At 42.3% G+C, this 27,446-nt stretch overlaps 1 protein-coding gene across 1 annotated transcript; it reads left to right on the forward strand.

Annotated features, from left to right (window-relative positions):
• The first annotated feature begins 1,533 nt into the window (after positions 1-1,533).
• Positions 1,534-27,446, forward strand: LOC100195737 (arylsulfatase A). Its single transcript, XM_014124952.2, is given in 9 exon segments — positions 1,534-2,006; positions 16,497-16,737; positions 22,184-22,402; positions 22,638-22,691; positions 22,693-22,808; positions 23,009-23,133; positions 24,545-24,672; positions 24,819-24,921; positions 25,148-27,446. Coding segments are annotated over 9 exon segments (1,548 nt in total). The 5' UTR covers positions 1,534-1,743; the 3' UTR covers positions 25,447-27,446.

Raw genomic sequence — 27,446 nt, forward strand, 5'->3', positions numbered from 1 at the left:
TATGTTGGGAAAATAGGAAACCACTAGACTTGTTTATGGTCGGAGTCAGGGTTTTCAATGAATGCTACTTGGGAAATCGGTTTAACGTCTCCAGGAAAATCTGGAATGTGTTGGAAGAAAGTGTGGAGTCGGTGAGAGTCACAAGAAGTGGTCTTATTTAGATTTTTTGTGTGTCTGCGGAGCAGAAAAAGTGTGTGTTAAGACTCAAAAAGATATCGGAGTGGAATGTTTCCTGCATGGATTTTAAAGGGGGTTATTTCTGGGGTGGTGCAAGAACTAAAGGCAGAGGATTTAACTGAAGAATCGATGGAGTGGTTGGTGCACGTCAATTGACCTGCATGGTAACAGTAGATGGAGAAAAGAAGTTCACTTCATCCAAGCTACTGTTTTTTGATGAGTCTCTCCCTTCTCATATAAAGTTAGGATTCATGAGATGCCCTGTAAGAGCTTCTGTGCACAAGCCCCTTCAGTGTCATGAATGTAAAATATTTGGTCATGTGTCAAGTGTGTGCAGAAGGGAACAATATTGTATGCCAGATGAAGGGAAATTCTGCAACTGTGGAGGTAAACATGCTCCTGAACTCTTGGAGTGCCCTGGTGAAGGAGAATGAGGTGGCAAGGGTAAGGAGTATCCAGCATGTCTCCTATCTGGAGGCGGTGAGAAGATTGGTAGGAATGAGTAGCGGGGAAGAAGCAACGGTAGAGGAGCCACCAAGACCAGTGAAGGTTTCTCATCAACCGAAGGACAGTGAAATGCTACATGTTAAAAAGGTGGACTTTGTGTTATTTATTGTAATGGTCATAAACTGTACAGAACAAGCGGAGAAGAAGTCTAAAAAAATTTGAATCATTGAATGCCGCTGAACATATTTTACAGCTGAGGCGGTGCAGGAAATCCAGTCGGTGAATGTAACCCCACCACAGGTCCCTGAGCCTGTGTAGGGATGTATTTTGGAGCGGACTGTGATTGTTTTATTTTGTATGATATCATTTTACTGTAATATTTTTTTTTTAAATTTCTTATTTAATACCCCGTCCAGCTCGTGGAGGTAATGGCCATTAACATTGGATGCCAACCGCCGTTTAAAACCCATCGAAGAAGAAAAGCCGGCACATGGCCAACTCTTATCGTAGAGAACGATACAGGAGTTTGCTCCATCCCTGCTCTAAACACATCTGATTCTAATAGTCAGCTGATTTGGGTGTGATAGAGTAGGCCAGGCCTAGGCCTGGAACAAAAGCCTGTTTTTAGGTCTTGAAGTTATAACCAGTAACTCTCCTGGAAGAGGGTTGGCCACCCATCATACCGTGAGCATGACCAAGACAAGGCAGGCAGTCGGTGTCACATAGACCAGTTGACAGGAGTTTAATGACTCAAGGTAAGAATCTTCAAAGCAAACTTAGAGAGTCGGATGGGGTGATGGGGAAACCTGCCATGGCCAGGCAAAACATAGTGATATAGTGACCCCTTGTGGTAGACCACGGACTTTTTCATTTACAAAACACTGCTGACGACATTCAAATGCGCCAACTGTGTCTCGGTAATCACATGACTTTTACGTTGCGTCAGTTGTGTAGTAAACTCTCGCAACTATTTCTCAACGATATAGGGAATATTACATAACATTGGAGAATAAGTGAACACGTAGAGCAATTTTGTGAAATCGTTAGGCATCGACCTTGAATACTTTTTTAAAGCGAAGTAGCTAGATCGATAGCTAACGTTAAGCACTTTTCCTTTTCATGACTAACTTCTGCTTGTTGCAACAGTCAGTCAGAATGGGCCATTTTCTATCTCTCACCACCTTACTGTACCTGCTTGTTACGAGCTGCTCGGGCTCCCCTCCCTCGAATTTCATCCTCCTGTTCGCGGACGACGTGGGGTTCGGCGACCTAGGATGCTACGGGCATCCAACCTCGCTCACCCCCAACCTGGACCGCTTGGCGGCCGACGGACTGAGATTCACTGACTTCTACTGCACCAGTCCCGTCTGCAGCCCCTCCAGGTTGTAACTAACCACCAACATATTACAGTAACAATAGCTAATATCCTTATCAAAATCAGGAGGCTGTGGGGTATATATGAGGAACAACTTTACAGTTTAGGGGTGAGTGAGGTGGGCAGTGAAAAAAAAATCGAAATATTGGTCACGTGCACAGGATACAGCAGGGATACTCAACTACTATTTGAGAAGGTCCAGTGACACATATTTCCTAGGTGGCAAAGGTCCGGATGGATATCGTCCTTTATCGGCGCTGTAGTACAGCGTAGTAACAAACATAGTCGTCTATGACTTAGGAAACATGTTGTTATATAAAATGTACGTTAAATGACACTAAAATGTGAATTAATTACAACTTATTTCGAATGTAAACATGTGCAATATTGCATCAACATGGCTGAAGATGAAAAGTGGTTGCATATTTATCTATGCAAAAAGTTCACTGTGAACCATTGTACATGGGCCTTCAATTAAACCAAAAAATTATCAAGTGCATGTTTTCTGGAGAACAAAACAGTTTAACCTAAATAATCATCTGAATGCACAGAACGTCACTGTGGGCCATGCAATAATTAAGCAATAATAGCACTTCAGATCGACACAGTGCAGAGTGCCTGGATACAGCCCTTAGCCGTGGTATATTGGCCATATACCACAAACCTCTGAGGTGCCTTATTGCTAGTATAAACTGGTTACCAATGTAATTAAAGGTGTAAAAATTAGAGGTCGACTGTTTATGATTTTTCAACACCGATACCGATTATTGGAGGACCAAAAAAAGGTGATACCGATTAATCGGACGATTATTTATTTATGTATTTATATATATGTATGTAATGATGACAATTACAACAATACTGAATGAACACTTATTTTAACCTAGTATAATACATAAATAAAATCAAGCTAGATAAACTAGTAATACCATCAACCATGTGTAGTTAACTAGTGATTATGTTAAGATTGATTGTTTTTTATAAGATAAGTTTAATGCTAGCTAGCAACTTACCTTGGCTCCTTGCTGCACTCGCGTAACAGGTGGTCAGCCTGCCACCAGTCTCCTCGCGGAGTGCAATTTAATCCGCCATAATCGGCGTCCAAAAATGCAGATTACCGATTGTTATGAAAACTTGAAATCGGCCCTAATTAATCGGCACGATTTAATCGGTCGACCTCTAGTAAAAATGCATGCTTTGTCATACCCATGGTATACTGTCTGATATACCACGGCTGTCAGCCAATCAATATTCAGGGCTTGGACCACCGAGTTTATAATCACGTATAAAAGTCACTCTGGGCATTGCCCTGCATTAATGAGAGAAATTACACTTTCTGTCTCCTGCCAATGCTTTGAACTTTGGCACAAGTTGTGTGAGAGACACTGGTGCAGGCGTTCATTGGTGAGCCTGGTGCGGTATTTGTTTTTAATAAAGTTCATTGTGGAGAAGGCTGATTCACAGCTGTATGTGAAGCCAAACATGGTCAGGATGTATAGTGCCGGTTTCTTGAGAACAGGAACATCAATTTCAGGCACCATCTTTCCCCAGAAGGTGACAGGGTCACAATCACCAGCCTGCTCCTTCAAAGCCACATTTTCTTGCAGCTCAGTCAACCCCATTTGCAGTGATGTAATACCTACCCATCTGAAGATTTTCTTTTAGCTTCTTTGTGACCAAGAAGGGATTCTGGATGAGCAGCAGCAGTTCTCCTCCAACAGTGAAGTCATCAAAGCGAGCCTTAAAGTTATCCATCAACTTCTGGATGAAATCAACATGGTTGGGAACATCTCAGAACATCTTAGAAGACTGGGGAAGTGGACAAGTTCTCCTTGGAGATCATTCTTGAAAAGCTCCAATTTCTTCTGGAAAGCTCGGACTGCTGTTATCATATCACACACTGTATTGTCCCGTCCCTGCAGCTTAACATTCAGTTGATTAAGGTGTGATGTAATGTCTGTCAAAAATGCAACTGTTTCCATCTTCTCCTCATCTTCCAAAAACTCAGAAAACTTAGTTGCCATTTCACACTTGCTCTGATAAGAAAGCTTTGATTTATTCCTGAATGGCCCAAAAGCATTCAAAAACCCTGCCTTTGCTGAGCCATCTGACATTGTTGTGCAGTAGTAAGTCATCAACTGGCATTGGTCTCTGTCAGAATGGCGGTGTTGTAGGGATGAAGTTGCTCTCAAAAAGTTGATCAGTTTCATCATTGCTGTCATGACCTCAGAATACTCTTTTCCCAGACTGGCACACAGGACAGATTGATGGATGATGCAGTGATATGATGTCAGGTCAGGGTGGTCCTCTTTCAAACGTGAAACCAGGCCCCTCCCTCTTCCCATCATGGCTGGAGCTCCATCTGTGCTGATTGAGACCCCTGACTTCAGATCTATCCCCCTTTTGTCTGCATCCCTTTGATGGCCTCATGGATATCCTCTCACCATGTGCATGCTTCTAGATGTGCTAAGCCCAACAGCTCCTCACAGAATTCCTTCTTGGTTTCGTTATAAAACCTGACAAACACCAGAAGCTGGGCATTATCAGTGTTATCTGTTGATTTATCCACAGCTAATGAAATGCATGGTGCATTCTCAATGGCCTCATCAATTTGTGAAGGTAAATCTTCAGCTAATATTTCAGTTGTCCTCATTGCTGTGGGATCGGTTTGATCTTTTCCCTGAGCTCATCTTTTTTGTTTACCTTCTAGCAAGGTGTCAGCAACTTTACACGTGCATTATTTTACCATCTCATCGTCTGAAAATGTTTTTTGTGTTTTCCCAAAACCCAGGCTATCCTCAGTAAACACTCCATTGCACGTTGTTGGGCTGTCAGGGAATTGACAAGGATGGAACTCTCATATTGGTGGAACTCTCATATTGGGATTTGAGTTGGTTCATCTTGATTGTTCTCACCTCCGTGTTCAGGGGATACGTCGAATTGACTATGCCTGGTGTTATAATGGCGCTTAACATTGGCACTTTTCACGAGAGCTACGGACTCGCTGCATATCAGGCACATTGGTTTTGTGCTAGTTGCGGGGAGAATGAATAGGTACTGTTCTGTTCACTCGTCAAACCATATTAAGTAAGTTCAGTTGAACTGCGGTCAAATCTTTGTGTCTTTCTGCCTGCTTTTCCCAGGGTTCCACAGAGGATATTTGGATTAATGTGATTGGGTAGGATGCGGCCTTTTGTATTTGCATATAAGCACAACATTGGATTAGACGGGGCACTAGTAGAGGTGGGCGTTGCTTGAGCGAGAAAGAAAGGTTGTGAGTTAACCTCTATGGGCTAGGTGGGACGCTTGCGTCCCACCTACTCAACAGCCAGTTGAATCCTGTGGCGCGTTATTCAAATACCTTAGATATGCTATTACTCCAATTTTTCAAAAATATGACTATTTTACACAATTTTAAAGATAAGACTCTCGTTAATCTAACCACACTGTCCGATTTCAAAAAGGCTTTACAACGAAAGCAAAACATTAGATTATGTCAGCAGAGTACCCAGCCAGAAATAATCAGACACCCATTTTTCAAGCTAGCATATAATGTCACATAAACCCAAACCACAGCTAAATGTAGCACTAACCTTTGATGATCTTCATCAGATGACAACCCTAGGACATTATGTTATACAATACATGCATGTTTTGTTCAATCAAGTTCATATTTATATCAAAAACCAGCTTGGGGATTCAGTTCATTTGCATGGCAAAGAGGGACTTTGCAATGAATTGCAATTCATCTGATCACTCTTCATAACATTCTGGAGTATATGCAAATTGCCATCATACAAACTGAGGCAGCAGACTTTGTGAAAATGAATATTTGTGTCATTCTCAAAACTTTTGGCTACGACTGTACACTCACTTACACACAAAACCCTCACACATTCTCATACACTACACTACATCTGGAAAAAGTAAAGGGGTCTAAATACTTTCCAAAGGCACTGTATACACACACACATACACGTACCGACACAACACACATACGCGTACCGTCACAACACACGAACACTCATACACACACACTTTTACACTCATCATTGGTTGCTGCTACATTGTTCTTTATTTTACTTTTCATATTATCTCTCCTAGTCACATTATCCTGCCTTCATATACTTATCTCAAATACCTCGTTCCTTTGCACACTGATCTTAGAGACACAGTCTGTGAGAACTGGTTAGAACCTGTTCTTGTTTTTACTATTCTTCTAAGGGAATGGAGCCAATTACCCCTTATCTCTTTTGTAAGCTTACCTCCCTCTTTGTGGGGTAAACAGCTCTTTGTGTAAATGAAGTGTAAATAAAGATTTAGCTTTATCCTGAGAGGGAACTTCCTGGCAATTGCTTGAATAAAACTCTTATAAACTGGAAAATGAGCTTTGCCTTATCCTTGGAACAAATGTTTCCTTGTTTGCATGCTTTTTATCCAACCCCGCTCATACACACGTTTTACAATGTGAGGGTTTTTGAGCACAGCTGGAGCAAACTCCTGCATATCAAGTAGCTCTCCTGGACTCTCCGGGAAGAGGGTTGGTCTCCCTGCAACATTACAATTACAACCAAATACTTTTTATGTCTTTATAAAATAATTCCCTCATTCAATGAACCAGGGATCAAATGGCTAAGGTAGCTAACTAAGATGTTTATCTATTTGTAAGGTTAAAATATTAAGTGTTCACAGGAGATCTTGACAGCATAGGAGTTACTTGTCAATTAGGCTATTGTAATAATATATTTTTTTACTTTGTCAGAATTACATGGCCAGTATTGAATAGAGGAGAATCCTAGCCAATTTTGAGCACTTGAGAGACAGTTTTACAACCGGAGTATGGAGCATTTGTTTCATCAACTGCGTGTTTGCGGTTATACACGAGTGCCAGTGGAGTCAATTTAGGAAATCGGACATGACAATGTCATTAACCCCCCCCCCCCCGGCAATGGACCACTGGCACAAACGCGCAGGTGATATACACACCTTGGCTTTTCCAGGATTTTCATTGCTGACCAAAAATTTGCTATAACTGGGTAAATATTATCAACAAATGTACAAACGCAGCTAGGCTTGCTTTGATCTCGAGTCAGTGCAGATAGCAGTGTTTAAGACCACCTAAAGCGAGACTGATTTAAGACCAAGTGTCATATACATGATCACTAACCGAAACAGGTCTATAATAGATAATACAAAATTCAGTGCATTCGGAAAGTATTCAGACCCCTTCCCTTTTTTCAGATTTTGTTACGTTACAGCCTTATTCTAAAATTGATTAAAAACATTTTTTTTTTAATGAATCTACACAAAATACCCCATAATGACAAAGCAAAAACAAGTTTTTAGAAATGTTTGCAAATATATTAAAAATCTAAACCGGAATTAACTTACGTAAGTATTTAGACCCTTTGCTATGAGACTTGAAATTGAGCTCAGGTGCATCCTGTTTCCATTGATCATCCTTGAGATGTTTCTACAACTTGATTGGATTCCACCTGTGGTAAATTCAAATGATTGGACGTGATTTGGAAGGGCACACACCTGTCTATTAGGGCCGACCTTCGCCTTCCGAGCCTGGCCGATTAATTAGGGCCGTTTTCAAGTTTTCATAACAATCGGTAATTGGCATTTTTGGACACCGATTGTGGCCGATTACATTGCACTCCACGAGGAGACTGCGTGGCAGGCTGACTACCTGTTATGCGAGTGCAGCAAGGAGCCAAGGTAAGGTGCTAGCTAGCATTAAACTTATCTTATAAAAAACTATCAATCTTAACTTAATCGCTAGTTAACTACACATGGTTGATGATATTACTAGTTTATCTAGCTTGTCCTGCGTTGCATATAATCGATGCCGTGCCTGTTAATTTATCATTGAATCACAGCCTACTTCGCCAAACGGGTGATTTAACAAGCGCATTCGCGAAAAAAAGCACTGTCTTTGCACCAATGTGTACCTAACCATAAACATCAACGCCTTTCGTAAAATCAATACACAAGTATATATTTTTTTAAACCTGCATATTTAGTTAATATTGCCTGCTAACATGAATTTCTTTTAACTAGGGAAATTGAGTCATGGTATATGCAGCAGTTTGGGCCACCTGACTCATTGCGAACTGTGTGAAGACCATTTCTTCCTAACAAAGACAGCCAACTTCGCCAAACGGGGGATGATTTAATTTCTATGGGATACCTGCGGGACACAGCCAGTGAAATATCAGGGCGGCAAATTCAAAAACAACAAAATGTCATAATTCAACTTTCTCAAACATGCAACTATTTTACACCATTTTAAAGATACACTTCTCCTTGATGTAACCACATTGTCCGATTTAAAAAAAGGCTTTACAGCGAAAGCAAAACATTAGATTATGTTAGGAGAGTACATAGACAAAAATAATCACACAGCCATTTTCCAAGCAAGTACATGTGTCAATAAAACCCAAAACACAGCTAAATGAAGCACTAACCTTTGACGATCTTCATCAGATGACACTCCTAGGACATTATGTTACACAATAGATGTATGTTTTGTTCGATAAAGTTCATATTTATATCCAAAAACAGCATTTTACATTGGCGCATGATGTTCAGAGAATGTGCACATCAATTTACTAAAATATTCATCATAAACGTTGACAAAATATATAACAATTATTTAAAGAATTATAGATAGACTACTCCTGGATGCAACCGCTTTGTCAGATTTTAAAATAGCTTTACGGAGAAAGCACATTTTTCAATATTCTGAGTACATAGCTCAGTCATCACAGAGAGCCATACAGACACCTGCCAAGTTCGGGGCAACCTAAACTCAGAATTAGTACTAGAAATATTGTCTTACCTTTGCTGATCTTCGTCAGAATGCACTCCCAGGACTGCTACTTCCACAAGAAATGTTGTTTTTGTTCGAAATACTCCATATTTATGTCCAAATACCTCCGTTTTGTTCGATGCGTTCAGAGCACTATCCAAAGGCATAACGCGCGAAGTGCGGTACCAGAGACGAAAAGTCAAAATGTTCCATTACCGTACTTAGAAGCATGTCAAACGCTGTTTAAAATCAATCTTTATGGTATTTTTAACATAAAATTGATATAATATTCCAACCGGACAATAGCGTATTCATTCAAGGAGAAAAAGAAGGAGGGGTGCGCTCGCGGGATCGAGCATATCCAATCCCTTTGTTGCCAGGCAGTCCACTCAGAAACTGAGCTCGTATTATCTGCCCAGTGACAGGAGAATGCTCAAACCACTTTCTGAAGGCTTTTGACAGCCAATGGAAGCCTTAGGAAGTGCAGCGTAACCCCACAGATACTGTAGTTTCGAAAGGGACTAGAAAGAAGAACTACAATTCTCAGATCCTCCACTTCCTGGTTGACTTTCTCTCAGGTTTTTGCCTGCCATATGAGTTCTGTTATACTCACAGATACCATTCAAACAGTTTTAGAAACATCAGAGTGTTTTCTATCATAATCTACTAATATATGCATATTCTAGTTTCTGGGCCAGAGTAGTAACCTGTTTAAATTGGGTACCTTTTTTATCCGGCCGTGAAAATACTGCCCCCTAGCCCAGACAGGTTAACCTCTTACATCTAGACGTTCCACTAGCGGAACACCTGCTCCAATATCCAATGATAGGCGTGGCGCGAATTACAAATTCCTCAAAAATACAGAACTAGCATACCCCCCGCAAACTTCCGGTGAATTTACTAAATTACTCACGATAAACGTTCACAAAAAACATAACAATTATTTTAAGAATTATAGATACAGAACTCCTCTATGCACTCGATATGTCCGATTTTAAAATAGCTTTTCGGTGAAAGCACATTTTACAATATTCTCAGTAGATAGCCCGGCCATCACAGGGCTAGCTATTTAGACACCCACCAAGTTTAGCACTCACCAATATCAGATTTACTATTAGAAAAGTTTGATTACCTTTCCTGTTCTTCGTCAGAATGCACTCCCAGGACTTCTACTTCAATAACAAATGTTGGTTTGGTCCAAAATAATCCATCGTTATATCCAAATAGCGGCGTTTTGTTCGTGCGTTCTAGACACTATCCAAATGGTAAATAAGGGTCGTGCGCATGGCGCATTTTGTGACAAAAGATTTCTAAATATTTCATTACCGTACTTCGAAGCATGTCAAGCGCTGTTTAAAATCAATTTTTATGCCATTTTTCTCGTAAAAAAGCGTTAATATTCCGACCGGGAATCTGTGTTTCGGCAAATAAAGGGAAAAACAGAAAGACGGGGGTGGCCAGTGCACGAGCGTAAGCCCTTTGTCCTCTGATAGACCACTTAGCAAAAGCGCTCGTGTGTTTCAGCCAGGGCTTTGAATTACGTCATTCAGCTTTTTCCCGGGCTCAGAGGGACCATGTGAGCCGTAGGAAGTGTCACGTTAGAGCAGAGATCCTTTGTAATGGATAGAGATGGCAAAGAAGTTCAAGAAATGGTCAGACAGGGTACTTCCTGTACAGAATCTTCTCACGTTTTGGCCTGCCAAATGAGTTCTGTTATACTCACAGACACCATTCAAACAGTTTTAGAAACGTTGGAGTGTTTTCTATCCAAAGCTAATAATTATATGCATATTCTAGTTTCTGGGCAGGACTAATAATCAGATTAAATCGGGTACGTTTTTTATCCAGCCGTGAAAATACTGCCCCCTAGCCATAACAGGTTAACAAAAGCGCATTTGCGAAAAAAGCACAATCGTTGCACAAATGTACCTAACCATAAACATCAATGCCTTTCTTAAAATCAATACACAGAAGTATATATTTTTTTAAACCTGCATATTTAGTTAAAAGAAATTCATGTTACCAGGCAATTTCAACTAGGCAAATTGTGTCACTTGTCTTGCTAGCATTGCACGCAGAGTCAAGGTATATGCAACAGTTTGGGCCGCCTGGCTCATTGCGAACTAATTTGCCAGAATTTTACATAATTATGACATAACATTGAAGGTTGTGCAATGTAACAGCAATATTTAGACTTATGGATGCCACCCGTTCGATAAAATACGGAACGTTCCGGATTTGACTGAAAGAATAATCGTTTTGATTTCCAAATGATAGTTTCCGGATTTGACCATATTAATGACCTAAGGCTCGTATTTCTGTGTGTTATTATATTATAATTAAGTCTATGATTTGATAGCGCAGTCTGACTGAGCGGTGGTAGGCAGCAGCAGGCTCATAAGCATTCATTTAAACAGCACTTTCCTGCGTTTGCCAGCAGCTCTTCGCAATGCTTCAAGCATTGCAAAGCGCTGTTTATGACTTCAAGCCTATCAACTCCCGAGATTAGGCTGGCAATACTAAAGTACCTATTAGAACATCCAATAGTCAAAGGTATATGAGCAAAATAGTTCTATAATAACTACAACCTAAAACTTCTTACCTGGGAATATTGAAGATTCATGTTAAAAGTCTTCCCTGTGGCTCAGTTGGTAGAGCATGGTGTTTGCAACGCCAGGGTTGTGGGTTCGATTCCCATGGGGGGCCAGCACAAAAACAAATGCATGAAATGAAATGTATGCATTCACTACTTACTGTAAGTCGCTCCGGATAAGAGTGTCTGCTAAATGACTAAAATGTAAAAATGTAAATGTAAAAGGAACCACCAACTTTCATAAGTTCTCATGTTCTGAGCAAGGAGCTTTTAAACATTAGCTTTTTTACATGGCACATATTGCACTTTTACTTTGTTTTTGCATTATTTAAACCAAATTGAACATGTTTCATTATTTATTTGAGACTAAATAGATTTTATAGATGTATCATATTAAGTTAAAATAAGTGTTCATTGTTCACTCAGTATTGTTGTAATTGTCATTATTACAAATATATATATATATATATATATATATATATATATATATATATATATATATATATAAAAATCGGCCGATTTAATTGGTATCTACTTTTTTTGGTCCTCCAATAACCGGTATCGGCGTTGAGAAATCATAATCAGTCGATCTCTAGTCTATATTGACAGTGCATGTCAGAGCGAAAATCAAGCAATGAGGTCGAAGTAATTGCCTGTAGAGCTCCAAGACAGGATTGTGTCGAAGAACAGATCTGGGGGAAGGGTACCAAAAAATGTCTGCAGCATTGAAGGTCCGAAAGATCACAGTGGCCTCCATCATTCTTAAATGGAAGAAGTTTGGAACCACCAAGACTCTTCCTTGAGCTAGCCGCCCGGCCAAACTAAGCAATCGGGGGAGAAGGGCCTTGGTCAGGGAGGTGAACAAAAACCCGATGGTCACTCTGACAGAGCTCGAGAGTTCCTCTGTGGAGATTGGAGAACCTTCCAGAAGGACAACCATCTCTGCAGCACTCCACCAATCAGGCCTTTATGGTAGCGTGGCCAGGGAAGCCACTCCTCAGTAAAAGGCGCATGACAGCCTGCTTGGAGTTTGCCGAAAGGCACCTAAATGACTCTCAGACCATGAGAAACAAGATTCTCTGGTCTGATGAAACCAAGATTGAACTCTTTGGCCTGAATGCCAAGTGTCACGTCTGGAGGAAACCTGGCACCATCCCGATGGTGTAGCATGATGGTTGCAGCATCATGCTGTGGGGATGTTTTTCAGCAGCAGGGACTGGTTGACAAGTGAGGATCAAGGAAAAGATGAACGGGCGCAAAGTACAGAGAGATTTTTGATGAAAACCTGCTCCCGAGCACTCAGGACCTCCGACTTTCATCATGCAACAGGACAACGACCCTAAGCACACAGCCAAGACAATGCAGGAGTGGCTTTGGGACAAGTCTCTGAATGTCCTTGAGTGGCCCAGCCAGAGCCCAGACTTGAACCCGATAGAACATCTCTGGAGACACCTGAGAATAGCTGTGCAGCGACACTTCCCATCTTTTGGGAAATGCTATAATTTATGAGGACAAATATATTCTACATTTTTTTGTAAAATTTCTCCCCAATTTTGATCTGGTCTCATTGCTGCAACTCCCCAACAGGCTCGGGAGACGAAGGTCGAGTCATGCGTCCTCCGAAACTGCACTTCTTAACACCTACCTGCTTAACCTCTATGGGCTAGGTGGGACGCAGGCGTCCCCCCCGTGGTGCACTCCATCAACAGCAGGTGCATTTCAAGAGCGGCAAATTTGAATCCAAATAAATGTCAAAATTCAAATTTTTCAAACATACAACTATTTTACACCCTTTGAAAGATAAACATCTCCTTAATCTAACCACGTTTTACGATTTCAAAAAGGTTTTACGGCGAAAGCATAAATTTAGAGTATGTTAGGACAGTACATTTACAAGAGTTGTGTGTAATGTTTTGTCAATTCAAAGACAGGGTCACCAAAACCATAAAACCAGCTAAAATGATGCACTAACCTTTTACAATCTCCATCAGATGACACTCCTAGGACATTATGTTAGACAATGCATGCATTTTTAGTTCTATCAAGTTCATATTTATATCCAAAAACAGCGTTTTACTATGGCATTGATGTTGAGGAAATCGTTTCCCTCCAATAACCGGCAGTCAAGTCAGCATCACAAATTAAATAATTAAAATTAGAAAACATTGGAAAAATATTATATTGTCATTTAAAGAATTATAGATTTACATCTCTTGAACGCAATCAACTTGCCAGATTTAAAAATAACCTTACTGGGAAATCACACTTTGCAATAATCTGAGCACTGCGCCCAGAAAAATACGCGTTGCGATACAGACTAGTCGTCATGTTGGGGAGATCTAAAATCGAAAATACTATGTAAATAATCCATTACCTTTGATTCTCTTCATCAGATGTCACTTCCAGGTATCACAGGTCCATAACGAATGTAGTTTTGTTCAAAAAAGCTCATCATTTATGTCCAAAAATCTCCGTCTTGTTAGCACATGATCTAAGCCCACCGGACTTCACTTCATGAACGAGGGGAAAAAATATATTTACGTTCGTTCAAACATGTCAAACGTTGTATAGCATAAATCATTAGGGCCTTTTTAACCAGAACATGAATAATATTCAAGGTGGACGAATGCATACTCTTTTATAACGTATTGGAACGAGGGTACCCAACATGAACTCGCGCCAGGTGTCTAATGGGCCATCATCGTTCCATGGCTCTTGTTCGGTCAGATCTCCCTCCAGAAGACTCAAAACACTTTGTAAAGGCTGGTGACATCTAGTGGAAGCAATAGGAAGTGCCAAAATATTCCTCAGCCCCTGTGTTTTTCAATGGCATAGGTTTAAAGGTAATACAACACATCAGGTATCCACTTCCTGTCAGAAAATGTCTCAGGGTTTTGCCTGCCAAATGAGTTCTGTTATACTCACAGACACCATTCAAACAGTTTTAGAAACTTTAGAGTGTTTTCTATCCATATATAATAAGTATATGCATATTCTAGTTACTGGGTAGGATTAGTAACCAGATTAAATCGGGTACATTTTTTTTATCCAGCCGTGCAAATACTGCCCCCTAGCCCTAACAGGTTAACCCGGAAGCCAGCCGCACACCAATGTGTCGGAGGAAACACCGTTCACCTGACGACCGAGGTCAGCCTGCAGGGATCCGGCCCGCCACGAGTTGCTAGAGCGCGATGAGCGGCCAAAACCGGGTTTGATCCCCCGGCCAAATCCTCCCCTAACCCAGACGATGCTGGGCCAATTGTGCGCCGCCCGATGGTGATACAGCCCGGGATCAAACCCGGGTCTGTAGTGATGCAGTGACTTAGACAGCTGAGCCACTCGGGAGGCCCCTAAAATGTATTTTAAAAGATGAGACTATAATAAATACTGCTTTTATGCCATACAAGCAAGCCAAACACCCGTGAGTCCAAATGTGCTTTTCAGATATCCATATCATAAAACTCATGTCAACATTTATGATCCCTATGTTTGATGTACAGTTACAAGATGGCATCGCTTTATACCCTGGGATTGTCCTGAACAGAATTAGCCTATGTTTGTTGTATTGTGAAGAAAGTTTGCCGCAGACCACTCATCTAAATACACTCATGGCTCCATTCTATGCGCACCAAAATTATGATCTGCTTCTCTGAATTGCCTTGTAAAAGCATAACACTGTAAGATCGTATTAAAAACATTATAATATTCCCACCTGACCCAGACTGCGATTTATAATGGACCGTTTTTGTAGTGCTTGAAGAACTACAGTAATTGTATAAAGGCGTGGAAGCAGGGCTGTGTTCCCAACAAAACTGTGTGCTTGCTCTAGTTCTTCAACAGCACAGCTAGGAGGGCTCATAAGAGCACTGTTATTGTTAAAATCTTCTTTGAATCATAAAAGTGCATTGAAATTACTTAGGAACTGTGCACACTTTGGAGAGGTGTGTTTGGCAACTTGGAAACACCAGTTAGACCTTTCACTCAAACCCCTTGTCATTGTTTTGTTTTGTCCCAAATTTTCCAAGAATATTCTTATCATGTTACAGAATGTATCAAGAGTATTTTCAGATTTCGTCATCAACAATTGCAGCGAAAAGAACAGTAAATATAAAATGCACATAAAATCAACAGTGTAATGTTTGGATTCAGTCTTGTATCAGGTGAACAGTTGTGTCCTCAGCTTTTAGTCTAATAATTTTTCCATAATCTCAAAACTGTTCCCTTTTAATTGCTACCATGGTTATGCATATGCTTTTCATATTTATTCTGTAAGAAACATTTCGATGTAGACCTATCCATAGGCCAATTTCCATGAGTGTAAGGGGTTATGGTTCAGGTATACAGTTTAGGGTTAGTTCAACAGTTATGGCCTTGGGGTAAAAGCTATCTTGAAACCTGTTGGTCTGAGACTTAATGCTCCGGTAGCGCCTGCCAGAAGGTATCAGAGAGAGCGGTCTGTGGCTGGAGTCCTTGGCGATCTTCCATTCCTTCCTCAGACACTGCCTGGTGTAGATGTCCTCCATGGCTGGTAGCTTGCCCCAGTGATGGACTGGGCAGTCTTCACCGCCCTCTGTAGAGCCTTGCGGTTAAGGGCATTGCAGTTGCCTTACCAGGCGGTGATGCAGCCAGACAGAATGTGCTCAATGGTGCACCTGTAAAAGTCCCTGAGGATCTAAGGGGCCATGCCAAACCTATTCAACAGTATGATGTGTACACCGAGGACCCCCCCCCCTCGTTGTTGTTGGTGATCAGGCCCTACCGGGACGTCAGCAAACTTGATGATAGAATTGGTGTTGTGTTTGGCCACAGAGCCATGAGTGAACAGGGAGTACAGGAGGGGACTAAGCACACACCCCTGGGGGGCAGAGGTGTTGTTGCCTACCCTAATCACCTGGGGTTTGCCTGTCAGGAAGACCAGCATCCATGATTTCAGTCACTCAAACTAAAATCTCACTGACAAAGCTTTCTGAATTGAATGTAATATCTCATCATAGACACACTGTGCAGCGCAACATATATTTTGTGTTCATCAACCACTTGTATCAATGTTTTAAATAAATTAAATGATGGTTGTCTTTTCCCATCAGGGCGTCTTTGCTGACAGGGCGCTACCAGACCCGGTCAGGGGTGTACCCGGGGGTGTTCTACCCTGGTTCCCGCGGAGGTCTACCGCTTAACGAGACCACCATAGCGGAGGTGCTAAAGCCCCTGGGCTACGCCACGGCAGCCATGGGGAAATGGCACCTGGGGGTGGGGGAGAACGGGATGTACCTGCCCACCCGACAGGGCTTTGACCACTACCTGGGGGTCCCCTACTCCCATGACATGGTCAGTGTGTTCACTGGTAGTTGTTAATTGATTGGGTAACTGGTAGACTGAACAAAAATATAAACGTTGGTCCCATGTTTCATGACCTGAAAAAAAAAGAAATCTCAGAAATGTTCCAAACTCACAAAAAGTTTATTTCTCTCTTGTGCACAAATTTGTTTACATCCCTGAGCATTTTTATTTTGACAAGAGAATCCATCCACCTGACAGGTGTTGCATATCAAGAAGCTAATTAAATAACATGATCATTAGACAGATGCACCTTGTGCTGGGAACAATAAAATGCCACTCTAAAATGGGCAGTTTTGTCACACAACACAATGCCACATATGTCTGAAGTTTTGAGGAGCCTGCAATTGGCATGCTAACTGCAGGAATGTGCACCAGAGCTGTTGCCAGATAATTAAATGTTAATTCCTCTACCATGAACTCTACCATGTTGTTTTAGAGAATTTGGCAGTACGTCCAACCGGCCTCACAACCGCAGATTACGTGTAACCATGCCAGCCCAGGACTTCCACATCTGGCTTCTTCACCTGCGGGATTGTCTGAGACCAGCCACCCAGAAGCTGATGAAAGACAGTGTTCCAGTTTGCACAACCTGAAGAATTTCTGCACAAACTGTCATACATCGTCTGATAGTTTGTGCTCATCTGCATGATGAGCACATCTGCGTGCTGGTCGTCTTCACCAGGTTCTTGACCTGCCTGAAGTTTGGCGTCGTGACCAACTTCAGTGGGAAAATGCTCACCTTAGATGGCCATTGGCATGCTTGAGAAGTGTGCTCTTCACGGATGAATCCCAGTTTCAACTATACCGGGCAAATGACAGACAGCGTGTATGGCGTCGTGTGGGAGAGTTGTTTGTGGATGTCAACGTTATGAACAAAGTGTCGCATGGTGGGGGTGGGGGTTATGGTATAAGCTACAGACAACGAACACAATTGCATTTGATAGATTGCTATTTGAATGCACAGAGATGACGTGATGAGATCCTCAGGCCCGTTGTCATGCCATCCATCCTCTACAACTACTGTGATTATTATTATCTGACTCTGCTGGTCATCTATGAACGTTTGCACATCTTAGCCATGTTCTGTTATAATCTCCACCCGGTACACAGCCAGAAGAGGACTGGCCACCCCTCATAGCCTGTTTCCTCTCTAGGTTTCTTCCTAGGTTCTGGCCTTTCTAGGGAGTTTTTCCTAGCCACCGTGCTTCTACGCCTGCATTGCTTGTTGTTTGGGGTTTTAGGCTGGGTTTCTGAACAGCACTTTGTGACATCAGCTGATGTAAGGGCTTTATAAATAAATTTGATTGATTAGGGCCTAATTCATTTATTTCAATTTACTGATTTCCTTATATGAAGTCAATATTATCTTTGCAATTGTTGCGTTTATATTTTTGTTCTGTGCATTCTGAAAGTATTCAGACCCCTTGACTTTTTCCATTTTGTTACGTTACAGCCTTATTCAGAAATTGAATTGAGCACCTACTCATTCAAAGGTTTTTCTTTATTTTCTACATTGTAGAATAAGTGAAGACATCAAAACTATGAAATAACACCTAAGGAATAATGTAGTAACCAAAAAAGTGTTAAATAAATCAAAATATATTTTAAAGTTGACATTCTTCAAATAGCCACTCTTTGCCTTGATGACAGCTTTGCACACTCTTGGCATTCTCTCAACCAGCTTCATGAGTTAGTCACTTGGAATGCATTTCAATTAACAGGTGTGTCTTGTTAAAAGTTAATTTGTGGAATTTCTTTCCTTTATGCATTTGAGCCAATCAGGTGTGTTGTGACAAGGTAGGGGGGTATACAGAAGATATCCTTATTTGGTAAAAGACCAAGTCCATATTATGGCAAGAACAGCTCAAATAAGCAAAGAGAAACGACAGTCCATCATTAGTTTAAGACATGAAGGTCAGTCAATACAGAACATTTTAAGAACTTTGAAAGTTTCTTCAAGTGCAGTCGCAAAAATCATCAAGCGCTATGATGAAACTGCCTCTCATGAGGACCGCCACAGGAATGGAAGACCCAGAGTTACCTCTGCAGCAGAGGATAAGTTCATTAGAGTTACCAGCCTCAGAAATTGCAGCCAAAATAAATGCTTCACAGAGTTCAAGTAACACACACATCTCAACATCAACTGTTCAGAAGAGACTGTGGGAATCAGGCTTTCATGGTCGAATTGCTGCAACGAAACTACTACTAAAGGACACCAATAAGTAGAAGAGACTTGCTTTGGGTAAAGAAACACGCTCAATGGACATTAGGTGGAAATGTGTCCTTTGGTCAGAGTCCAACATTTTGGTTCCAACCGCTGTGTCTTTGTAAGACATGGTGTGGGTGAATGGATGATCTCCGCATGTGTATTTCCCACAGTAAAGCATGGATGAGGAGGTGTGGGGGTGCTTTGCTGGTGACACATTCCTTTGGTTGATACTAAAGGGTAGATAGTTCTCTCCTGCTTAAATTTACGACCGGGTGTGGAGGTGTCAAAACCCCACAGTTCCCTCCTCCCCCCTTTGCGTTTGGTAGAGGGTCTGGTTGTCAGCCATTGCCAAGCTGATCTGACCCTTTGTGATTCTCACAGGATGGTCATGACACTTGGTACACCTCCAATTCTTCTCAAGCTCTGTCAGGTTGGATGGGGAGCGTTGCTTCACAGTTATTTTCAGGTCTCTCCAGAGATGTTCGATCGGGTTCAAGTCCAGGCTCTGGCTGGGCCACTAAAGGACATTCAGAGGCTTGTCCCGAAGCCACTCCTGTGTTGTCCTGGCTGTGTGCTTAGGGTCGTTGTCCTGTTGGAAGGTGAACCTTCACCCCAGTCTGAGGTCCTGAGCGCTCTGGAGTTGGTTTTCATCAAGGATCTCTCTGTGCTTTGCTCCGTTCATCTTTCTCTCGATCCTGACTGGTCTCCCAGTCCCTGCCACTGAAAAACATCCCCACAGCATGATGCTGCCACCACCACGCATCGCCGTAGGGATGGTTCCAGGTTTCCTCCAGATGTGACCCTTGGTAATTAGGCCAAAGAGTTCAATCTTGGTTTCATTAGACCAGAGAATCTTGTTTCTCATGGTCTGAGAGTCTTTTGGTGCCTTTTGGCAAACTCCAAGCGAGCTGTCATGTGCCTTTTACTGAGGAGTGTCTTCCGTCTGGCCACTCGATCATAAAGGCCTGATTGGTGGAGTGCTGCAGAGATCAAATCTTATTTGCCACTTGCACCGAATACAACACGTGTAAACCTTACAGTGAAATGCCTGCCTACTTACAAGCCCTTAACCAAAAATGCAGTTTAAAAAAAAAGTGTTAAGTAAAAAATTGAAAATAAAAGTAACAAATAATTAAACAGTAGCAGTAAAATAACATAGCGAGGCTATATACAGGGGTACCGGTACAGAGTCAATGTGCGGGGGCACAGGTTAGTCAAGGTAATATGTACATGTAGGTAGAGTTAAAGTTACTTTGCATAGATAATAAACAGAGAGTAGCAGCAGCGTAAAAGAGGGGTCTTGGTAGCCCTTTGATTAGCTGTTCAGGAGTCTTATGGCTTGGGGGTAGAAGCTGTTAAGAAGCCTTTTGGACCAATACTTGGCACTCCGGTACCACTTGCCGTGCGGTAGCAGAGAGAACAATCTATGACTAGGGTGGCTGGCGTCTTTGACCATTTTTAGGGCCTTCCTCTGACACTGCCTGGTATAGAGGTCCTGGATGGCAGGAAGCTTGGCCCCAGTGATGAACAGGGCCATACGCACTACCCTCTGTAGTGCCTTGCGGTCGGAGGCTGAGCACTTGCCATACCAGGCAGTGATGCAGCCAGTCAGGATGGTCTCGATGGTGCAGCTGTAGAACCTTTTGAGGATCTGAGGACCCATGCCAAATCTTTTCAGTCTCCTGAGGGGGAATAGGCTTTGTCGTACCCTCTTCACTACTGTCTTAGTGTGTTTGGACCATGATAGTTTGTTGATGATGTGGACCCCAAGAAACTTGAAGCTCTCAACCTGCTCCACTACAGCCTTTTCCTGTAGTCCACAATCATCTTTTTGTCTTGATCACGTTGAGGGAGAGGTTGTTGTCTTGGCACCACACGGCCAGTTCTCTGATCACCTCCCTATAGGCTGTCATATCATTATTGGTAATCAATCCTACCACTGTTGTCATCGGCAAACTTGATGATGGTGTTGGAGTCTTGCCTGGCCATGCAGTCATTAGTGAACAGGGAGTACAGGAGGGGACTGAACACGCCCCCATGTTGAGGATCAGCGTGGTGGATGTGTTGTTTACCTACCCTTACCATCTAGGGGTGGCCCATCAGGAAGTCCAGGATCCAGTTGCAGAGGGAGGTGTTTTAGTCCTAGGGTCCTTAGCTTAGTGATGAGCTTTGAGGGCACTATGGTGTTGGAACGATGAGCTGTAGTCAATGAATAGCATTCTCACATAGGTGTTCCTTTTGTCCAGGTCGGAAAGGGCAGTGTTGAGTGCATTTGAGATTGCATTATCTGTGGATCTGTTGGGGCGGTATGCAAATTGGGGTGCGTCTAGGGTTTCTGGGATAATGGTATTGCTGTGAGTCATGACCAACCAGATGGTTGTCCTTCTGGAAGATTCTTCAATCTCCACAGAGGAACTCTGGAGCTCTGTCATAGTAACCATCGGGTTCTTGGTCACCTCCCTGACCAAGGCCCTTCTCGCCCGATTGCTCAGTTTGGCCGGGCGGACAACTCTAGGAAGAGTCTTGTGGTTCCAAACGTCTTCCATTTAAGTCTGATGGAGGCCACTGTGTTCTTGGGAATCTTCAATGCTGCATACATTTTTGTATACCCTTCCCCAGATCTGTGCCTTGACACAATACTGTCTCGGAGCTCTACGGACAATTCCTTCGACCTCATGGCTTGGTTTTTACTCTGACATGCACTATCAACTGTGGGACACTGGTGTGTGCCTTTCCAAATCATGTCCAATCAATGAAATGTACCACAGGTGGACTCAAATAAAGTTGTAGAAACATCTCAAGGATGATCAATGGAAACAGGATGCACCTGAGCTAAATGTCAAGTCTCATAGCAAAGGGTATGAATACTTATGTAAATAAGGTTTTATTTTTAATACATTTGCAAACATTTCTAAACCTGTTTACACTTTGTCATTATGTGTATTGTGTGTAGATTGAGGATTTTTTACATTTTTAGTCATTAATACATTTTAGAATAAGGCTGTAACATGGAAAAAGTCAAGGGGTCTGAATGCTTTCCTAAAGCACTGTATATTGCCAGTGTCTCTGTATTCATTGCCACAGCTAAGGGAGAGAAAGGACATTGACACTTTTGCCTTAGTTTGCTCTCTTTCTCAATCTTGCTCTCATCCTCTTCTCCCTCTCTGCCTCCCCCTTTTGTCTGTATCTCTCTTAACTCTCTCTCCTTGTCTCTTTCTTTCCCAGGGACCCTGTCAGAATCTGACATGTTTCCCTCCAGATGTTAAATGCTTCGGACACTGTGACGTCGGCGTGGTAACCATCCCACTAATGCACAATGATGTCATAAAGCAGCAGCCTGTGGACTTCCTGGATCTGGAGAGGGCTTACAGTGACTTTGCCACAGACTTCATCACCCAGGCTACCAGGAAGAAACAACCCTTCTTCCTCTACTACCCCTCCCATGTAATCATCTCTTCTTCCTCTACTGCCCCTCTCATGTAATCATCTCTTCTTTCTCTACTGCCCCTCTCATGTAATCATCTCTTCTTCCTCTACTGCCCCTCTTATGTAATCATCTCTTCTTCCTCTACTGCCCCTCTCATGTGAGAAGCAAACAATCGTTTCAAGTTCAAAGGTAGTGGGTGCTCCTCCAACAACTTTCAAGGTGAACAGTCTCTCCCCCCTTTCTGTCCTCCAGCACACCCACTACCCCCAGTATGCAGGCCCGGCAATGGCAGGGCGGTCTCGTAGGGGGTCCGTTTGGTGACTCTCTGCTGGAGTTTGACTCTACAGTAGGGAACCTGCTCTCAGCTCTGGAACATACTGGAGTCCTCAACAACACTCTCATACTGTTCACTGCTGATAATGGGTAGGAACTGTGTTGGTGTGTGTGATGGTGTGTCAGTGTAGTTTACTTGCAGCATGTACGGTTATTATGTAATAGTTTAGTTGCCTACCGTATGTGTGCTTGTGTTTACTACTGGTTTTACAACAAATGTGAAAGGACTAAGAGCCTTTCACATTTCAACCTTTGGTGAATCTCTCCAATCCCCCTCTCTCCGCATCCAGGCCTGAGTTGATGCGTATGTCTCGGGGGGGTAATGCTGGTCCTCTGAAGTGTGGTAAGGGCACCACCTATGAAGGGGGCATGAGAGAACCTGCCATCGCCTACTGGCCTGGGACCATCACACCAGGTCTGTCAGGAGAGATATGTAGTCCTTTCAACTACAAAATACATGTATCATCACACTCACCCACCCATATTGACTGAATGTTGTAGCCTTGAAGATCCCTTGTTTAATTTCAATAAAAAAAATTGCCAGGCTTATCATATGCTGACATATTTGTATGGGGGTATTCACAGAGCAGGAGTTAGTTGGCATGGTCACATTTAGCTCCCCCCCTTCCATTTCAACTTAATTCGGATCTACAGTGCATTCAGAAAGTATTCAGACCCCTTGACTTTTTCCATATTTTGTTACATTACAGCCTTATTAAAAAAATATATCAAATAGTTTTTTTCCCTCATCAATGTACACACAATACCCCATAATGACAAAGCAAAAACAGGTTTTTAGAAATCTTAAAATAAAATATGACATTTATATAAGTATCAGACCCTTTACTCAGTACTTTGTTGAAGCACCTTTGGCAGTGATTACAGCCTCGAGTCTTCTTGGGTATAACGCTACAAGCTTGGCACACTTGTATTTGGGGAGTTTCTCCCTTTCTTCTCTGCAGATCCTCTCAAGCTCTGTCAGGTTGGATGGGGACCGTCACTGCACAGCTATTTTTCAGGTCTCTCCAGAGATGTTAGATCGGGTTGAAGTCCGGGCTCTGCCTGGGCCACTCAAGGACATTCAGAGACTTGTCCCGAAGCCACTCTTGTGTTGTCTTGGCTGTGTGCTTAGGGTCATTGTCCTGTTGGAAGGTAAACCATCGCCCCAGTCTGAGATCCTGAGCGCTCTGGAGCAGGTTTTCATCAAGGATCTCTCTGTACTTTACTCTGTTCACCACCAGACCAAGGCCCTTCTCCCCCGATTGCTCAGTTTGGCCATGTGGCCAGCTCTAGGAAGAGTCTTGGTTGTTCCAAACTTCTCCCACTTAAGAATGATGGAGGCCACTATGTTCTTGGGGACCTTCAATGCTGCAGAAATGTTTTGGTACCCTTTTGCAGATCTGTGCCTCGACACAATCCTGTCTTGGAGCTCTACGGACAATTCCTTCAACCTCATGGCTTGGTTTTTGCTCTGACATGCACTGTCAACTGTGGGACCTTATATAGACAGGTGTGTGCCTTTCCAAATCATGTCGAATCAATTGAATTTACCACAGGTAGACTCCAATCAAGTTGTAGAAACATCTCAAGGATGATCAATGGAAACAGGATGCACCTGAGCTCATTCTCATGTCTCTTAGCAAAGGGTCTGAAATCAGTTTTTTTGCCTAAATCAGTATTGTCATTAAGTGTGTAGATTGCTGAGGAAAAAGTTTTTTAATTAATCAATTTTAGAATAAGGCTGTAACGTAACAATGTGGGAAAAGTCAAGGGGTCTGAGTACTTTCCGAAGGCACTGTATATCTAATTTGAACTATATTTTCTAGGGGTCACCCATGAGCTGGCCAGCACCCTGGACATCATGCCCACTATCGCAAGGCTGGCGGGGGCCAAACTACCAATGGTGCAGCTGGACGGAGTGGATATGACGGACATCTTGGTCAACCACGGACCGGTATGGGAGACATTATTCACTTCACTCTGAGTTTAGTTAAACGTCATTTGGGCTGAAGAATAGAAGATGGATACATTGCATAATGTGTTCTTGACTTAAACACTTGGACATTGTTATTCATACCTATTTAACTTCCTGTGTTGTAGAGTAAGAGAGAGGCCATGATGTTTTACCCTACAGACCCCAGTGAGAATTATGGCCTGTTTGCTCTCAGGCTGGGCAAATACAAGGCTCACTTCTACACACGCGGTAAGTGTGTGTGTGAGAGAGTCATGCACACTGCAGAATAGGGTACTCCAAAGTTCCTGTTTTGTGTTCCTGATGTGATTGCTGTGCTCTTTTGTAATTAGCCTTTTAACAACAAGATGCATTCCTAAACACTATGGCAAAGGGGCCAGCCAGAGGCTGAAATGGAACCTGGCCTAAATCAAACATTTCTATCTGAACCACATTTCCCTCGTTGTCTGTCCCCCAGGTGCAGGCCACAGTGAGACCACCCCAGACCAGGACTGTCACATAATCTCCTTCCTGAAGCCCCATGATCCTCCCCTGCTGTTTGACTTGGAGTCTGACCCCAGTGAGAACTACCCCTTGTCTCCGCTGGGACGCCCCGACCTGCAGGCCCTGCTGCGGAGGATAGGCGTGGTCAAGGAACAGTTTGAAGCCTCCATGGAGTTTGGGGAGAGCCAGATCGGGAAAGGTAGCGACCCTGATCTTGAGCCCTGCTGCACCCCGCACTGCACCCCCAAACCTTCCTGCTGCCAGTGTGGCTGATGCACCCTCAAACCTACAGTACTGCTTGTACTGTACCTTAAGTAAGACCAGTTCTAGTACCTCTATTACTGTGGATGAGGTACCCCAAACTTAACCTCTTGCACTTGAAAACACTTGTTAATTACCGACTGTGTCAGACGACTCGTAGAACAGCTAAGTGCGTCGTTAGATGCGTTTTTCCCCTACTGCGTCACTTTATACACAGAAGACATCTGCTAAACATAGAATCAAGATGTTTATTTGTTTCTCTGTGACCGCTGGAAACTTCACAACGAAGTTGACTACAAATACAAAGTTGCCAATGTCTGCAATTTTTACAAACAAGCGAAGGATGAAAAGATGCTTCAAATGAAACCCAAGATAATTGCATTAAAATAATAATTGCTTACAGTATAGGCTACAGGCCTATATAATTAAATCATATTTAAATCAATTTCATGTTCATTCAATTGATTTTTATTTTGCTAATTTTAGGGTGTCTGTAATTTTTGCCTCAATATGTTTCAAGATGTGTTACAATCGCTCAATGATCTGCCAGATCTTGCATTATTATAGGGTAAGCATTAGGGAAAAAATGCCTCAACAATAGGTGATAATATCTTTCTAGGAGCTGATCCGTCGACAGTATTGTGGAATAATTCTAATGTTAATGTCAGATTTAAATGGAGATAGCTGATCCGAGAGCAGCGCTGCCTTTCTTTCGATCCTATCAGTGTTGACACTATGCCACAACAACGCACTTAGCAACTGTGTGGTGTTTTAGGAAACGCATGTTACATCTTTGGCCGTTGTAGGAAAGATGCATTGTTAAAACACTCGTAAGCCTAAATTCTATCGGGAAACCGGGCCCTGGCTAGTTTTACGAAAGACGGTGTGTGTATTCTTTTTAAATAAAGCATTATATTAATACACTATTTTATAGTGAGAGAGAATGTAACATCTCACACCCAGAGGAAAGGAGTGGTAGTTAAGTTCAAACATATCTTTACTAACTAGACAGACCTTCATGTAATCAAATTGTCCAAATCTAAGGAAATGTATTTTACAGATGACAATAATTTTATATAGCCTAGCTAGCCTATAATCAGGTTGTTGGTCCGACATACATGATTGTAGCTTGGACCTAAATCATGCATTAATGTTGACATTTGAATTACAGTGGCAGATCTGAAGTTAGGATTTTACCCTATAAATTAACAGATTCATGAAACTGTTATTGTGACCCCATAGCACAGTGACACAAGCACAAGAAAGAGACAGTCAGACGCATTTGGACATCAAGCATATATTTTATTCATAAGACCAAACCCATGACAAGGCAGAGTGTATTATTATTATTTTTTTAACTTTTAGATTTGTACAAGTCCTCATTTTTTTAAGATACAATATAGATAACTTTGTATTTGTCACATACTGATGCTCTAGTTATACAGTGAAGAATCTAGTTTGTTTATGTATTAAAGTCCAAAGTTTAGATGAACTGTTAACTGGATGTTTGAGCTGCTATACAGGACTAGGGAATCCTTGGGGGTTGGTTGGTATTCTGTAGCTATCAGGGAAGATAGAAGGGCTTCAACTAAGCTCTTACAGGACAGAAAAACAAAAGACAAAACAAACTGGTACAGGTAAGAGATGGAGCATGTCTGGAGCTCAAAGCCATGGGCTACATTGGCAAGATGCGATAGGTTCCTGTATGAAAGCAGGCTCTCTGAAAGCTGTTTTTAATTGGTTCAGCTCTACTTCTCTGCTCTATCAGCAGATTGGCCAGCAATGGGGTGGGTGTGTTGTTGGAGCTCAGCAAGGTCAAAGGTGACACATTACATGTGTCCCCTAATGATGATGTCACAGATGTGCCTAAAGGGGTGCTGCTAAAGCCTGTCTGTGGGGCGAATGTTTGAGTTTGCAAGAACTCAAAATGTCACCTTAGTGGTTGACGTAGAGTCAATGTGTGGAAACGCAGCACACTCAAATAAAAAGAAGAACTGGCCATTTAAAAATGA

This window comes from Salmo salar, chromosome ssa17, assembly GCF_905237065.1.
Source record: "Salmo salar chromosome ssa17, Ssal_v3.1, whole genome shotgun sequence".
Lineage (NCBI taxonomy): Eukaryota > Metazoa > Chordata > Actinopteri > Salmoniformes > Salmonidae > Salmo > Salmo salar.